A 17,414-nucleotide genomic window follows, 5' to 3' on the forward strand; every position below is an offset into this window, starting at 1 on the left:
CATCAGACGCAATCACACTGTGTTCTACCTCACCCTTCTCGGAGACCCTCTTCATGGATCTGGAAGTCGTCGAGGTCGGATGACCTCTGGGCGCCCAGGTCCAGTAGACTTACCACAGCGCCAACTTCTCCAGTCCAGAGATGTCGCCAGGCACACAGGTTGGATGGAACCGTTTGCTTCTCGAAAGACTCTTAAGGAGTCGGACAATATAAGCTTTGTTCTGCAGGAACCGTTTTGCTGTGTCAGCAGTAGGCAGCTTTTAGCAAGGTTTGGCAGCTTGTCACAATTGCTCAAGGTTAAAGAGGGGACGCTCCGGACGGATGTTCCGAAGCGCTCTCTAGAACAAATGCTGGATGATGAGAAGCTGGAATGCGACTCCGACTCCGACTGACTGACTGATTGAAACTGCTGAATCACCAGAGTGATTCTGTTTTAATATTCTCATGTTATGATATGTGTGGCCAATCGGAGCGTGCCATGTTAAGGAATATTACCAAGACAACCCCAGAACACACGCCTCCTTGAGATACCGGATGCTCTGATCTGGGGTAAAGAAAATCTATGTGCCATGGGTTTAACTTAACTTTAATTTGTCTTTGTGTCTGGTGTAGATGGTGATGGCCTTGTCATATCAACGCTACTGATCCACATATAAATCAATGTAATAATATAACATTCATTTCAAACTTCAGTCATTCAAGCACAGATTACTGAAAGCATTTCATAATATTCTAATTGTTATAAGTGAATATAAACAAACGTTTATTTAATGATTGTTTAACTTATAAGTTTTAAAAGTTCTTCTGTCTTGTGCTGTGAATAAATACCAGTCTTAGATAAGAGTGAGCCTGGAAGGGCCTTGAAGCAACAGTCTCTTGTGTAGATCAGAGCTCCAGTTGGAGACTTATGTCTCCAAATGACCGATACTGAAGAGGTGACCTGTAGATTGAAAAACAGACCATTTCCGGAAGCTACAGCTCGTACACAAAGCAAAACATATTGTTATGTTGAAATGCTTCTATTAACTTGGGTATATAATTTTGCGTAGAGTCAAGATTCATCAGGTATTTCATTGCGTCCAGTTCATGTGTCGCATTTTCCTCGTTTAAAATGATCTTTATTGCGACTCGTTCATCTGTTCCTTAGACTTTACACATTACAACCCCTCCAAAACTTCCTGATCCGAGCTGTTTTTCCACACAGTAAACAGCTGATGACCTTCGAATAACATCACCCTTCTTTAACGGTATAGTTCTTTCTGCTTGTTCATCCGACAAATCCTGATTTACCATCTCTGAGTTTTTTAAGTCGTGCTCTGTCTCTTAGTTTTTGTACAGATTCTTACCCCCTTCTGTTAATCCATGGGCAATAGTAACATATTTGCATTTACTACTGGCATGGTGCTCCATGGTAATAAATCTATGTTCCAGAGCTTCTGCTGGAAGGATCCTGTCAGGATTCAGTCGTAACATTGCTTTTAACAGGTCTATAAAAGCCTTCTTGTCTTCTAGCTCAATAAAGCTTTGCTCCCTTGGTCCTGAATTCAGTAAATGATTCAGAGAGAGTAAATCTTCATACTCTTCAGAATTTCTGTCAAATGGCTTTCCCGTTGCTTCTAAATAATCATCAAATGATTTAAAAGTCCAAGAAAATGCAGGATTAAAAAAGTGTTGAGTCCTCCACCCCATTCAATAAACTGTCATCGGGCATACCCAACAGCCGTACTATAGTTTTTACATAAAAGTACTCATTACAAGTTGGGAATAGTGGAAAACCCAGATACAAGAAAGCCAGCGTACAGGCAAGTATCCACACATCAACGCTTTCATCCTGACTGTCTAAGAAAACTTCCAGAGGGCTGTAGCCACAGGCTTGTGGAATATCCTGTTGCGATAGAGATGTTGAAGCCGCGTTCCCAAAGCCAATTAGCTTAACGCTAAACGGCTGTAATTCGTGGTCAACTAACATAATGTTTTCTGGAGTAACTTTAGAGTGAGTTACGTCAGGTTGTTTCAAGGAATCCAAGGCTAAAAGCATCTGATGAGCAATAATCCTAATTTTGTTTAAACTCAAAGGTTACCATCTCTTTTTCTCATGTAGTCCATTAATGTCATGTCCAGTTTCCCAAAGACTAAAAAGTACCATTCCTGATAAGAAAAGCTTTCTCTAAACATCACCAAATGATTTTCGTCTGATCCAGGTTTGAAACATGATGTAAGATGTTGGCTTCTTGTCTGTATTTCTCTGCAAACTTTTTTCGGATACATTTAACAGCAAATGTTTCACCAGTCTGAGTATCAGTACACTGAACCAAGTGTCCAAAATTGCGTTGTTTGAGAATTTTGTCGATGTGATATAAAGTTATTCTGCTCCAAAGATAGACGCCCTTTTGGAATTTAAAAGTATTTTCCATATCTGAACTCAGTTTTAAATGTTCTTTAAACTCAGAAGACAGAATATTTGTCGAAGTAATGGCTTCTTTCAGCTCAACCGGTCACTGACTAATGTGTCTGAGTGGAATTCAGCAAGCAAGCTTTGTGACGTCACCTGGCCGCATGCCAATCCAATGTAATGCAAGAGACACCACGTGGCTAACGCTGACGCTGGCTGGAGCCTGGAACTGCCGTAGTCATAGACATGAACATGTACACATGTCTGTGGCCATAGAGTAAAGCACTTTGAAAGCCATTTGCATTTTTATTTATTATTACTGAGAGTCATTAACTTCAGTAAAGTTAGCAAGATATTCACAGATTCGACTTTTGCGTCTCAATACCTTCTGAACACCAGTGGCGGTTTTACCATTAGGCATAGGTCGGCGGCCGCCAGGGGCCCCCTTATGTTGGGGGGCCCCCTAGCCCTGACTGCTGGCACCCCTCTGTCAATGCCACAATGGAGTATTCCTTTAAGACACCGATGCACAAACAGGAAGTGATTGGTAGTCATTCCACTCCAATCCAGTTGGTGGCAGTAATGCACCAAATTGTTGTTTGCCAAGTGCCATAAGACCACAAATATTGTAAGGTTGTCTTTATTAAGGTTGTCTTTATTAATCCCCAAGGGGGAAATTGAATTGCCTTGGACAAGTAAAAACAACATGCACATCCACACAATAAAACATTCACTGGTCACTGCTATAAGCCACAATCATGATAAAAATATCAAATATACAATCATACGAAATGCTCATTGTAAAAACGCACTGCAGCTGGAATAAAAGAGTTCCTAAAACGTCCAGTGGAGCACCGGGGCATTAACATTCGCCCACTGAAAGAGCTCCCGAGATCCTTAAAAATCTGGTGAAGGGAGTGATCCTCCAGAGTCATAACTGTCTTAAGTTTACTCTTCATCCTTTTGTCGATGATCATGTCAAATGAGTCCAAGCCTTGCCCAACCACTGAGCCAGATTTCTTGATCATTTTGTTGATCCTGTTTTTGTCCTCAGCAGTGAGGCTCCTGCCCCAACACAACACAGCATAAAACAACACACTGGCCATAATCCCCTGATAAAACACATTCAAGAGCCTCCTACTTATATCAAAGGATCTCAGCTTCCTAAGAAAAAACAGTCTGGACTGGGCCTTTTTAACAACAGCGTCACTGTTCCTTTTCCAGTTTAACTTATCGTCGAGGTACACCCCGAGATATTTATGTCTCCACAGTTTCTAGAATAGAATAGAATAATCCTTTAATAGTCCCACAAGGGGAAATTTGGTTGTGTCAGCAGCAACATCACACATATACAAACAATGCAGGACACAGAACAGAAGCACAGTTATTACATATTTACATCATGGACAATAGTTACCAGAGCAGAGTACAATACAGTTGTTTATATAAGCGCACACATAATGTGTAAGCATAGCAGGATACTGAAGATGTTAAAATAGTTTTAAAAGTTTAAGATGATTAAAAGAGTGCAGATTGTTTATTTTTTACCCGTTCATTAAAAAGTAGACATGTAGCCTTCAATAAATTATTGCATGTATAAGCTGAGAAAAAGTAATGTGTAAGTTATAATTGTAGAAGTTATTACAGCACTGATGCCGACTACTGTTTTTTTGGGAGCAGTTCTGATTGTACAGTCTAACAGCTGCAGGGAGGAAGGACCTTCGGAAACGCTCCTTCATGCATCTAGGATGCAGCAGTCTGTCACTAAAGGAGCTCTGCAGTTCAGCAACATTTACATGCATGGGGTGAGAGACTCTGTCCATCAAAGATGTTATTTTGGCCAGAGACCTTCTGTCTCCCACCACCTGCACTGGGTCTAGGGTGCATCCTAGAACAGAGCTGGCCTTCCTGATGAGTTTATCCAACCTCTTCCTCTCAGCTGCCAATAAACTGCTGCTCCAACATACCACGCTGTAAAAAATGACAGATGCTACCACAGAGTCATAGAAGCTCTTTAAAAGCGCTCCCTGTACCCCAAATGACCTCAGCCGCCTCAGCAGGTAGAGTCTGCTCTGACCCTTCCTATAAAGAGCATCCGTGTTGTGGCTCCAGTCCAGTTTATTATTCAGGTGAGCACCCAGGTACCTATAAGAGTCCACTATCTCAATGCCCACTCCCTGGATGTTCACCGGTGTCACTGTGGTGGGTCTGCGTCTCCTGAAATCCACCACCAACTCCTTGGTTTTCCCGGCGTTGATCAGCAGGTGGTTCTGCTGACACCAGTCCACAAAGTCCAGAGTCCCCCGTCTGTACTCTGAGTCATCCTCACCAGTGATGAGGCCAACTATGGCAGAGTCGTCAGAGTTGGCCTTTGATGACCACTGGAGAGAATGTTTGTTTTTTCTTTCTAAAATCAATAACCAGCTCTTGTGTTTTGCCAACATTGAGTTGTAGAAAATTTGCATCACACCATCCAACAAAGGAGTTAACTTCCTCCCTGTAAGCCAGGTCGTCACCCCGGGAGATCAGGCCCAGTAGGGCAGTGTCATCAGAGAACTTCTGTAAGTGACCAGATGGTAAACTGTGCCTATAGTCAGCTGTATAAGGTGTAAATAAAAAAGGAGATAAAACTGTCCCCTGTGGTGCACCAGAGTTCGTAAAAATCAAGTCCGAGCACTTACCCCCAACCCTCCCAAACTGAGGCCTGTTTAAGTCTTAGATTTTAGTCTAAAATCCAGGCAGTGGTGGAATTGTGCAGCTTAAAATCCAATAACTTATTTCCTAAAATATGGGGCTGAATGGTATTAAAAGCACTAGAAAAATCAAAGAACATAAGTCGCACTGAACTGCTGGCTTTTTCAAGGTGTTTATAAATAATGTCCAGCAGATACAGAAGGGCATCATCCACACTCACACCCTTCCTATATGCAAATTGCAAGGGGTCTTGGAAGGAAACAACCTGTTCTCTTAGGTATTTAAGGACGACTCTCTCAAAACATTTCATTAAATGTGATGTCTACGCAATAGGCCTAAGATTGGACAACGTACAGCTGACACCTGTTTTCTTAGGGATCGGCACAAGACAAGACGTTTTCCACATTACAGGTATTTTAGCAGCAGACAAGGACAACATGAAAATGTAGTGGAAGACAGCTGCAAGCTGCTCTGCACAAACTTTAAGGGTGCGTGGATGGACACCATCAGGGCCTGCTGCCTTGTTAGGCTTAAGCTGACCAAACTGCTGACTAAGAAGAAGAAGAGAGGCGGGAGCGTTCGTAACAAACTCGAAGCAGTAGTCAAAACATTAAGCATGAAATGGAATTATCCTGGTGGCTCCAATAAGAGAAAGCAGCAGCTTGCTTTAACAAAACCTTTAATCTTCATTTCCAAAAGTGACGTCGTTTTTCTATGTAAACATCAAAAGGAAGCAGAAAGGAAAGACAGTGGAAAATGTTTAAAGGGAGGAAAGCATAGACCAAAATGGAAAACAGACAAAAAAAGAAAGGCAAAAGCACAGGAGCGCTGACAGGAAGAAGAAAGCAGAGCAAATATTGAAGCACTCAAAGGGAGAGAAAGACAGGAAACGACACCTGGAGGACTTATAAAAGGGAAAATAACTTATGTCAGAAGAGGGGAGAGTTTCGCAAATCCAGTTAAAGATTAGACTGTCAAAAATTTTGTGTAAGGGGGCCCCATGTTTGTGTTTGCCTTGGGCCCCCAAATTGCTACATTCACCACTGCCAAAGAGGTATGTTATGTTTCTAAATACCCCCGTGTTCAGAAGGTATTGAGCCACAAACGTCGAATCTGTGAATATCTTGCTAACTTTACTGAAGTGAAAAGATCACTTATATGTTTTCCCTTTTCAAATCAGCTGTTTAAATTTTTTGTTATGGTACTCAATTTTTTCCAGACATTTGTTCCTTGTTTCCTAGTCAAAAATCGATAGTTATAAACATTTATTTCAGCATTTCTACAGAGACTACGTCTGTATTATTTCCCCCCTGGTGGTTAAACCATCGGGTTAAGGGTTAAACCCGTCTGTGGTTTAAACCACCAGCTAGGAACTGACGAAAGAATGCTATAGTAGCACGGACACATTAATGTGTTACACTTTGACGGGTCACCTCACCATGTGGAAGACGTTGAAACGAATTAGAAGTTAAATGTTCAGCAGTACTTGATAGATACATTTTGCCGGGAGAATGATTGTAGCTTAAAATTGTTTGTACAACGATTCTTGTAGGTTTTTGACTTGTTCCTTTGCTTCGTCTCGTGTTAAATCATGGGGAAATCAAAGGTACGTAGCTAGCCGCTAGCACAATGCTGCTAATCACTTAGAGCGTAGATATAAAAGTTATTTGTTGTTTAGTTATGGAGGTTTTTGTTGTTCGTTTATAGATGGACTGTAGCTTGGTGTGGTCTTTCTGGTATTTAAAATGAGTCATGTGGTGAACCGTTTTTGCGTCGCTTTGTGATTCGATTCTTTAACTCCGTAGCTGAGCCTTCTGTGGTTAGGTTTCTTGAGCATTGTTAAGGAATCAGTTTTTTACTTAACAAATCCTATGGTTGTGTTCTTTTTTCCTTCAATCAGACCAAAAACCAGAAGAAATCCCGATCATTAGCCAACCATGTGGCCGATGAGAGTTACCGATCTGTGCCCCACTCCTTCGTGTTTCACCGGGGTCAGGTTGGAAAAAACGTGGGTCAGCTGATCCAGGACATGAGGAGAGTCATGCAGCCTTACACCGCAGAGTCTCTGAAGGTCTGTCACGTGTCCGCACATGTTGGAAGATGTTCCTGCGCATACCAGTACTTGTCATCCATTTGTCGTTATCGAGGTGAAATCCTCAATATATCGTGATATTAATTTTAGGCCATATCGCCCAGCCCTACCTCACAGTCTTTTCCTGTTGAAAGCAGAGAAGAAAATAAAACCTGTATTCCAATTCATTGCATTTTTTGTGTGGTGGAAGTATCCGTGTCTGCAAGTATTCAGATCCAAGTATCGAATGGGTTTGGGGAAAAGTGGTATTGTTGCATCCCTAATCTTAGCATCTCGTCACCAACTCACATGCTTTCTTACGTTTCTTTACATTTTTAACAGGTTCGTAAGAAGAATGTTCTGAAAGACTTTGTGTCGGTAGCGGGGCCGCTGGGGGTGACACACTTCATAATCTTCGGCAAAACTCCCAACAGCATCAACATGGTGAGAATTTGAAACTAAAGCATGCAGCTTTGTAATAATTAAGACATTTCTAATCTCCACAACCCGTTTTTTTCTCTACAGAGAATTGCTCGACTTCCCAAAGGCCCCACGCTTTATTTCAAAGTCCTCAAGGTAAACATTTAAGCCCAGCAGTAAAACCCGTTTGACTTTTATCGGCTCATTTGATGACATTTAAGAACTTGATTGTAAAGTGATGCTTTTCAAAGTAAACGCACTGATGGGCCCCGAGCTGCTGAAGTCATGTTATCTTTTTAAACCAATTTTTATTCATTTCAATACTTTTTCCTGCAGTATTCTCTTGTGAAAGATGTCGTTTCATCTCTGAAGAAGCACAGGATGCACGAGCAGCAGTTCACACACCACCCTCTCCTCATCCTCAGTAACTTTGGAATGGATGGCATGCACGTCAAACTCATGGCCACCATGTTCCAGAACATGTTTCCTTCTATAAACGTGCAAACGGTATGTTGACTAAAGCTTGTGTTGCCGTCGTATCGCTGACTATAGAAACACCTTGCCGTGATGAAAGCATTGGTTGTCTGAGTGCACATGAAGATTTTTCAAAAGTAAACGCTTTCTGATTTCTTGGTTAACCAGCTGTTCTTCAGTAGCTGCTTATCTATGTGCTGTAGTGAGAAACATTGTTGTTTTTCCAGATTAACCTCAACCTTATTAAGAGGTGTGTGCTGCTTCATTTTGACCCTGAAGCGCAGGAAATTCAGTTTCGGCATTAGTAAGTAAAAATGTTTTAAACTCCAGTTACATTTTGGAGCAGGTTGTAATTTCTAATAACATAAATCTGAAGTGATGAGCTCAGATGATGATAGAATATGGCTTGACTGTTCCATGATGTGCGTCCAAAGTAAACGCACTGATGAGCCATCAAACCTTTTACTTCATGCTGGTCTTAGGTGGGTTTCTGTTGGTCACTGATGAGATTATGCTCCCAATCTGCAGCAGCCTGAAGGTCGTCCCAGTTGGGATGAGCCGAGGAGTCAAGAAGCTGATGCAGGAGAAGTTGCCCAACATGAACAAGTTTGAGGACATCAGCGAGCTGCTGATGAAGTGAGGCTCATTCTTATGAATGTTCGCGCGCGCGAGTTTAGATCTTTTCCTAACCTGGTTGGTTGTTCTCTATTAACCCACAGGGGAGCGAACCTTTCAGAAAGTGAAGCAGAGCCCGATGGAGAGGACAACATCACCGAACTGCCACAGGTCTACTCGGGAAGAGGCAACATGCCGTCCCAACAAAGCGCTGTTCGTTTAACCGAAGTGTGTTCAGGCCGTTGACTGTTTTTAAAGCATGGCTGGCGTTTGCGTACGAGCTGAATGTTTCCTTGTGTCGTTCTCAGATTGGGCCTCGTTTGACTCTGCAGCTGATAAAGATTCAGGAAGGAATGGGTGAAGGAAACATCATGTACCACTCCATGGGTGAGTGCACATCATTCCTGATGTCTACCCGCTTTAAATGTCCAGGTGTCCATGATGACTCAAGCTGTATGACTTCTGTGATTTCTCTCTAAAAGTAAACGCTTACTGACTCATCTGGTGTGCGTCTCGTTTCAACTACGAGTGGCTCAACTTGCTCTTGACTGGAAATATTTTTATCAATCATTCTTTTAGTATCCAAGACTGAAGAAGAAATACAGAATATCCTTGAGAAGAAAGAGACTCGGCTGAAGGAGAAGGAGGAACGTCGGAAGCAGCAAGAGCAGAACATTGCTAGGAAGAAGGAGAAGCGGGAAGAACACAAGTAATTTGGGTTTGGCATCATTTTTGCTTTTATGTTTTACTTAAAGTGTGAAACTTAAAGTTTATTTTCCTCCTTTCCTGTCAGGAAAAAGACCCTGGAAGGCATCAAGAGAAAACGAGCTGAGGCGGAGTCGGACAGTGAGGTGGAGGATCCAGGACTGCAGGGGAACCAGGCAGCTGAAGTCGAGTCTGATGACGATGTGGAGTACTACAGACAGGCTGTGGGGGAAGAGCCAGATGAAGGTGAAATAAAATCTGAGCCCTGTGCTGCCCTGTACTGTATCTAGTTTGTTACTAACCGAAACAACGTTTTGTGCAGACATGTTTCCTGCTGCCAAGAGGAGGCGGCGGCGCTCAGAAAAACCTGACACACCTGCCAAGAAGAGGAAAATGTCTCCTGGTACATCTTCAAGACGAATGGATTCCAAATCCCCAAAAAGGAAAAGTGCAGGAGGACAGAAGAGAGCCGGAACAGGGAAAGACCCCGCTGGAAAGGGATGGAAGAAATCTAAGGATGGAGAGAAAGCCTTTGGGAAGAAGAGGCTGCCTCCAGGAAAGGCTTTCGGCTTTCAGAAAGCTGGAAAAAGGGAAAATAAATTTGGTGGGGGGAAGTTTGATGGAAAGAAACACAAAGACAAGTCATTCAAATCCAAAGGCCAGAAAGGCAAGACTGGCTTTAAGAAGAAAGGTGCAGGAACAAAGATGAAGGGAAAACGCTGAATCTGGACTCTGGGAGCAGTACCAAGCTGCGGCAGCAGGTGGCAGCAAATCTCTGCTCTCCTTCCTTCAAGTGGCAAAACATGAGTATATTTAATATGGATGAATGGACAGAAGGAAAGCCAACATTGTAAATAATAACAAGCATGGTCTTTTGTATTTGTTGTTTTCATGATTAAACTTTTATCTCCTCTTCCCATTCAGAAATGTCTAAAATGTGATTTATCCAAAACATTTCTCTCTCTTAACTTGGCATTTAAATAGGATTTTATCTGAAAGACCGCCACAGAGTATAAATATCACTCCATGTTCATTGTTGGTTTTGTTTTATTTTGTATGTCATTGTTTACTTGTGGTTGCACAAGTAAACATTTGTGTGCCCAGAGGGAAGGATGTTGGTCACCTAAACGATAAAAAAGCAGAACAAAGCTTCAGCTGAACTTACACCAATAAAAGCCCTCCGATTGGGGGAATCAAACAAAGTCACTGAAGACGTTTCCTGACATCAGATTTAAAATAAAAGCGGTATTTAGTGGTTGATGGTTAACTGAAACCATTTAAGAATCTTCAATTCCAGTGATTGGGCTAAGCCTTCAGATTTGTGTAAGGACTGCATCAAGCAGTAATTCCATTCTGGTTGAAACAAGCTTCGAACGGTCATCGCTGAACTTTTAGACCTATTTTTAAAACATGATCTTGCATCACTTTAGTTAAAAGATCAGGGCACCAGATAAGCTGAGGATCTGATTTTAAAGTAGATGTCAACTGAAATAATTTAAGCTGAACTCAGGGTGTCTACATTTATTAAAGCAACTTTTTATCCCTCCCTCCAGTCATGATGACGGGATGTTTGAGGGTTTTCTGGAGCTTTCTCCCTTGCTGAGTTCGGTCTAATGCCTGCCTTCTGCACTCACAAGCAGTGAGGTAGAGGAATTCCACCACAAGCTGGAACACATTTCCTGCAGACCCGTGTTTAAGGGGGACGAGGTTTAATATTACATTTTACACGTTTTTGAACATTGGACCTTCTTTCCCTGCTTGTGAAAAATCACCACAGTGCACCGGTGAGTTAATATTCGAAGGACAATGTGACAGTTATTAACATACAAATAAATCTAGCAAATAACCCACACACTATTTAAATTGCATGCCTTGCAAACGCATGCTACTGGTGTGACTAACACTTTTCCTTCTGCAAATTTCGTAACAGGCGTGGGCGTGAGGAAGTGGCTTGCGTTTTATCTGAGGCCTCCTGTTGCGATAGGGCTTAAATGGTTGTGGTGATTGAGGCGCTTCTTGCCTTTTTGTCATACCTTTTGATAGGATGCGGATCATTCTTATCTTTATGTCAGGGCTCAGCTGCACATCTGCAAAGACGGTAATTGATTCTTTACTTCTGCTCATTTCCATGATATGTAAATCAGTGTTTTTTTATTTTTTATGGTTGAATAATCATCCTACTTCTTTACCTACAGTAAATTATAATCCCTGTGGTCGCGGCTCAGTAAGAGGATAACTTCGACCTGAAAGGAAGATGGCAAGCAACTTCTCCAGCTGTGAGGGTTTTCAGATCGGCGTGCTGCCGTACATGTACGGGCTTGAATTTGTCGTGGCTTTGGCTGGAAACGTGTTTGCTTTGTGGCTTCTGTTCACTAAAGAAAGAAGAAACTGGCACACAGGTGTGGTCCTGTCCTGTAACCTGGCCATCAGCGACCTGCTGTACATCCTCACCCTGCCTCTGCTGATCGTCTACTACTCCAACAGAAAAGAGTGGGTGTTCGGGGATGCCATGTGTAAAACTGAGAGGTTTCTCTTCACATGCAACTTGTACGTGAGCATCTTCTTCGTCATGGCAATCAGCGTGAACAGATGTGTGGCTCTCGTGTGGCCCTTCTTTGCACGCTCGTATGTGGAGGCCTTTCATGCTAAAGTCGTCAGCGTCATCATTTGGATCACTGTTGGAGTCATCTCCTCCCCGGTGTGGAAATTTGCTTCCATTTGCCCTGATGCCAACAACAAAGGCAACACTGTGTGTGTGTCCTTCTGCGATTCAAAAGACCCAATGCCTCACTTCACCCACAAGCTTTTCCTCACGGTGTTTGGGTGCCTTGTCCCCTTCCTGGTAACTTTCACATCTTACTGCCTGGTGATCCGTGTGGTGTGGCAGAATGCCAGCTTGACGGTGATTGAGAGGCGTAAGGTAACCCTGCTGGTCACTTCAGTGATTGCCTTGTATGCTGTGTCCTTCATACCATACCACTTCTCTCAGATCTGTCACTTCTACCAGAAAATCTACAATCCTCACGACTCTACCTGCGGGTTCTACATAATGTATCAGGTGTCAAAGGGTCTAGCGACGCTGAACATGTGCATCCATCCAGTGCTCTACATGGCTGTGTTTGACAGCATTAGAGTAGCGTGTTGTGGAAATGGCCAAGAGCAAGACGATGAACAGACACAGAGGAAGTAGAGCTGCTGCTCAGTGGTTTCATGTATGGTAGCTATATCCTTATTGCTTATTTTTAAACGGTAAATCGTTTTACCAGAATGCACAGGCACAGAATTCAGCAGCCCGTATTATCACCAGAACCCCTTCCTTTCACCACATCACCCCGGTTCTCCAGCAGCTTCACTGGCTCCCAGTTAAATTCAGGTCCATCTTCAAAATTCTCCTTCATACCTTCAAAGCAATCCACAACCTCTCTCCTCCATATATCTCAGACCTTATAAGTATTCACACCCCGTCCCGTTCACTCAGATCTTCTTCTTCCATCCATCTTGCGGTTCCTTCTGCCCGTCTCGCTACCACGGGGAGCAGAGCTTTCAGCCGCTCTGCTCCTCGACTCTGGAACTCACTTCCCCCAGACATCAGGAACGTCGACAGTTTTACCCTTTTCAAAACAAAACTCAAAACACACATGTTTAAATCTGCCTAAAACCTCTGATTTTATTGAAATGTTTCTCTCTGTTGTTTCTTCTTTGGGTTTTATTATTGTTTTATTGTATTTTATTACGTGTTTTGTGTAAAGTGACCTTGGGTGTCCTGAAAGGCGCTTTGAAATAAAATGTATTATTATTATTATCATTATAAATCGTCTTTATTTGTATAGCGCCTTCTTAGGGTTCTACAACCCCCCCAAGGTGCTTCACAACACAGTCATTCACATATTATTGCTATTTTTTAAAGACAACATAAGAACCTCTAGTTTTATATGAAATTAATTCTGCACACGTTTTGTCTGCACCTGCTACTGCTGACAGTTTTTCTTTCCTGCAGCGTTGGAACAAATCCTGATGTAATGACGGTTTTCTTATGTTGATATGACCTATCAGGAAAAACAAACATCTTGTATTTATTATTATTATTGTTGTTGTTGTTGTTGTTGTTATTATTATTTCATAACTATAATTGCTATGACCCAAAATCTATGCTGGAATAGTGATTGAGCACTTTTGTAAAAGTTCCAGTACTTTTATTGCTCCACTGAAAACCAGATTGAAGTTTCATTTCATTTGTTATTTTTTTCTCATTCTGCAATTTCCTTCATCACTAATTCACAACACACTCATCAAGTACAATGTTCCAAGTGAAAAAAGAGAGACAGCAGGGAGGAGGAAGAAGTTAATGTTTTCTATAATATGTGCATTTTTTCTTTGCTTGTAATGAAATAAAAACGATCTAATATTGCCACTGGGGTGATTTGTAAACTCATCATACTTCTTTTGACTTTTGAGAAATTTGACAACAAATGTGTAAATCTGATGCTCCTAATATTTTTAAGCACAAATACGAATTAAGTTACCACAGAATTCACATTAAGAATCCACATGAGAAGTTATTTTCATAACAATAACAACGAATTTTTATTATGCAATTTTACGATTTTGTCAACAATTTTTGTCAGCACCAAAAATAAGCTCTTATTTTGAAAAAGTCTGACGAGTTGTGCCTTTATTGCGAAGTTTTAACCTCCGGAAGTGCGGTGCTCGGTTCGCGCTGGTTCTTCCGAAGCTAGGCTAGCCGAGAGGATGCCGTCGATTGAATACGACGAGTAAGAGTCTAAATGAAACGTAGGGTTTTTGTGTCTTTATTGAATGCGTGTAACCGTTGTAATAACGAGTTTGTGTGATTCTATTCTAGCTCAAAGCCCAGCTGGGCTGACCAGGTGGAGGAGGAAGTAGATGAAGGTAAACAGCATTTTAGCTTCGCTAGCTAGCTCGGTGGCAAATGTGACCTAGAGGGTTGGATGCTTAAGATCCTAAAACCGTAGGTGATAATAACCCTTGATGAAAACAGCAGAGGCTTATTCACAAGTTTAACAATTTTTATTTATAGATACAACCCAGGTCGGGATAAAAAGTAGACTAAAAACTCTAAAACACGGGAGGGAGGAGCGACGACAATGCTGGCCCTGGGACTACACACGCAACGCCATCTATTTCTATTTAAAAGCACAAAGCCGCTGTAGGGACCCGAGACAAGAGACAATAATATAAAGAAAAACACTCAGTGCTCCCCTGACCCGGTTACACAAAGGAGGCCGGTGTTGCAGTTCCACGTGGTTGAACAGCATTAAAGACGAGCTAAAATATGCAAGTTTGTTAAATTTTATAAGAATCTGCCCTTAAATCAGTCATGGGTTGGCGTGACTGAGAGACGAACGGCTTAAGAAATTGCGTTATGATAATGAGGCAGTGGTCCCCTGACAGTGACGTAGGGGTGTAAAAACAGTCAAGATAATGATGCTGACGGAAACTAGACTGATTAAATATTCATAAAACATTTAAAGTCGTCAACTGTTCCAGTTGATGTGAAAACGAAGATGTGACGTCACATCAGGAGCATCCTGATCCTGACAGTTCAGATCAGTCCCAGATAAACTCACATTTAGTTGAAAGTTATTAAAGTATCCCCGGATGTTAAGCTTATGGTTGTTTTTCGTGCATCTGCGAATGTTGTATACCTTTATCTTGATTATATTCTTACTTCCCATATTTGCTGTTTTCTTACTTTAATCGTTCTTTTTTGCACAAAGTGCCGCAGCAATTTCCTAATCTGATTTCTCGCACATATGTCACTAAAACCCTAATGATTCTGATCCCATAGGCACATTACCATCACCAAAGGAGACCATCAAAGGAAACATCAAAACAATCACTGAGTATAAGATAGATGATGATGGTAAAAAGTTCAAGGTACTTTGTTTATGTTGCATCAATAAATTTAAAAGGCAAATAATAAATGTCTCCTGAAATATTATAAGTGAAACATTTTGGTTCTCTAGATTGTGCGGACCTTCAAGATCGAGACGAGGAAAGCCTCAAAAGCTGTTGCCAGAAGAAAGGTCCGTGTTTTATTAAATCATATCAGTGCAGTTAATAAATGAACCGCCTTCTGATATTTACCACTCTCATTTCAGAACTGGAAGAAGTTCGGCAACTCTGAGTTTGACCCACCGGGTCCTAATGTTGCAACCACCACTGTCAGCGATGACGTCTTCATGACTTTCATCTCCAGCAAGGAGGTACAGGATATGTCCAAGTTGCTGTTTTCCTTCAGAACGCAAAAACGAACAAGAACATTCTTTAGGAAATGTTCTAATGGAGCATCGATAGTTCGCAGCAGGTTTAAAATGCTGCTTGCACTACTTTTTACAGCTTGCTTGGTGTTCACAATTACCACATTCAACAGCTCTAGATCTTCTCATTCTGTAATGTGACTCAGAATTTATGAAGTTCATGGCTGCAAATTTGTAATTTTTACTGTAATCAAGTTGTTTTATCAAAGTTGCTAATCTTGCTTTTTTTGCAGGACCTGAATGCCCAAGACCAAGATGAGGATCCAATGAACAAGCTCAAAGGGCAGAAGATTGTGTCTTGTCGTATTTGTAAAGGGGACCATTGGACGACCCGCTGCCCGTATAAGGACACGCTGGGCCCCATGCAGAAGGAGCTGGCTGAGCAGCTTGGGCTTTCCACTGGAGACAAGGAAAAGACTGCTGGTTCTGGTACCATTATCACCATTCTCATTACCACACTTGTCTGCTGCTGCTAGTTTCTAAAGGTGTGACAGTAATTGTGGCTTTTCCTAGCTGAGCCAGAGCCTGTTCAGCCTGCACAAAGCAAAACTGGAAAGTATGTCCCGCCGAGCCTGAGAGATGGAGGCACAAGAAGAGGGGAGTCTATGCAGCCTAACCGCAGAGGTCAGTTTGTGTTGGTATGGGTGCTACATTAGCAATATGTGGTCATTTTTAATCTGGTCATGCAGCGTTGAATAAACGTCTCAGTAAAACGAATCATTGCGTTTAACAGCTGATGACAACGCTACCATCCGTGTGACCAACCTGTCTGAGGACACTCGTGAGACAGACTTGCAGGAGCTTTTCAGACCGTTTGGTTCCATCTCAAGGATCTATCTGGCAAAGGACAAGAACACGGGACAGTCCAAGGTTAGTGCTCACCTTAGGGGTGACTGGGCTTTACAAGTGCTGGCCTTTCACAGTTTTTCTGCAACCTGCTGTTATCTACCATCTAGGATTTGAGATTGACGCTGAAAAAATCAAGAATCATCAGTCAGATTTTTTTTTATTGCTCTGCAGGGATTTGCCTTCATCAGTTTCCACCGTAGGGAGGATGCTGCCAGAGCCATAGCAGGAGTGTCAGGATTTGGATATGATCATCTTATTCTCAATGTTGAATGGGCCAAGTAAGTAAATTATCACTGTTGTCAGTAAAATGATCAGTGTTTCATATTCACTAACATAATTTACTTCTGTTACAGACCATCAAACAACTGAGGACTTCATCAGAATCTTAACAGAAAGATGCCAGAATTAATGAAATGTGGCCGTTACCTAAATAAAGATAATTTGTCGCTGCTTCTCTGTTTGACTCTGTGCTAAGGTCTGGAGCCTAGAGATGGTTCTTTGAAGTCATGTTTTACCATCTGCTGTAGAACAGTGGTTCCCACAGTTGGTCCCTGTGTCAGTCATGGACAATGTGTGTAGAAATTACTACAATCACTGCCCCAAAATATTTATAATGCATTAAAATCTGCCATGATAAACTTGACAAACACATTGGTAATGCATGTTGTCATTATGGTCTTGCATATTTGATGTTTACAAATGCTTCATTTTGTGGCCAGGAAACAAAATGGCAACGCCTTGTGTAAAAAGATGCATCTGTTTACCGCGTAACTCACTTTACACGTGTAGGCGTCTTAAATAAGCTCATAATCCAGATGTGTGAATGCTGTAAAGCAGGACTATTCTATGCTGCAAGCCTCTGCCACCACTTACCTGCTCCAACACCTGGGTTAGTG

The 17,414-nt window shown here is 41.9% G+C and overlaps 2 protein-coding genes across 2 annotated transcripts; both read left to right on the plus strand.

The window, feature by feature from the left end:
• The first annotated feature begins 6,501 nt into the window (after window positions 1-6,501).
• LOC107378349 (peter pan homolog) lies at window positions 6,502-12,747 on the plus strand. Its single transcript, XM_070551883.1, has 15 exons — window positions 6,502-6,691; window positions 6,986-7,156; window positions 7,499-7,600; window positions 7,682-7,732; window positions 7,913-8,083; window positions 8,278-8,354; window positions 8,579-8,686; window positions 8,770-8,893; window positions 8,974-9,052; window positions 9,245-9,374; window positions 9,459-9,616; window positions 9,693-10,088; window positions 11,301-11,370; window positions 11,443-11,468; window positions 11,608-12,747. Exons 1-15 carry the CDS (start codon window positions 6,677-6,679, stop codon window positions 12,558-12,560), a joined length of 2,631 nt encoding a protein of 876 aa, XP_070407984.1. The 5' UTR covers window positions 6,502-6,676; the 3' UTR covers window positions 12,561-12,747.
• Window positions 12,748-14,038: 1,291 nt separating this feature from the next.
• eif3g (eukaryotic translation initiation factor 3, subunit G) lies at window positions 14,039-16,968 on the plus strand. The gene is made up of 10 exons (XM_015948506.3): window positions 14,039-14,142; window positions 14,232-14,278; window positions 15,198-15,286; window positions 15,376-15,435; window positions 15,511-15,615; window positions 15,903-16,098; window positions 16,183-16,293; window positions 16,403-16,539; window positions 16,690-16,796; window positions 16,872-16,968. The coding sequence occupies exons 1-10, from the start codon at window positions 14,120-14,122 to the stop codon at window positions 16,885-16,887; spliced, it is 891 nt and encodes a 296-aa protein (XP_015803992.1). The 5' UTR covers window positions 14,039-14,119; the 3' UTR covers window positions 16,888-16,968.
• The last annotated feature ends 446 nt before the right edge of the window (window positions 16,969-17,414 follow it).

This window comes from Nothobranchius furzeri, chromosome 5 (assembly GCF_043380555.1).
Source record: "Nothobranchius furzeri strain GRZ-AD chromosome 5, NfurGRZ-RIMD1, whole genome shotgun sequence".
In the NCBI taxonomy this organism is placed as follows: domain Eukaryota; kingdom Metazoa; phylum Chordata; class Actinopteri; order Cyprinodontiformes; family Nothobranchiidae; genus Nothobranchius; species Nothobranchius furzeri.

Bases quoted from the DNA above. Each gene is read 5' to 3' on its own strand.
- LOC107378349 (XM_070551883.1), top strand. The intron at 8,355-8,578 runs GTAAGTAAAAAT...CCCAATCTGCAG, and splicing joins GAAATTCAGTTTCGGCATTA to CAGCCTGAAGGTCGTCCCAG. The intron at 8,687-8,769 runs GTGAGGCTCATT...ATTAACCCACAG, and splicing joins ATCAGCGAGCTGCTGATGAA to GGGAGCGAACCTTTCAGAAA.
- eif3g (XM_015948506.3), top strand. From the start codon at position 14,120: ATGCCGTCGATTGAATACGACGA. The intron at 14,143-14,231 runs GTAAGAGTCTAA...ATTCTATTCTAG, and splicing joins CCGTCGATTGAATACGACGA to CTCAAAGCCCAGCTGGGCTG. The intron at 15,436-15,510 runs GTCCGTGTTTTA...CTCTCATTTCAG, and splicing joins AAGCTGTTGCCAGAAGAAAG to AACTGGAAGAAGTTCGGCAA.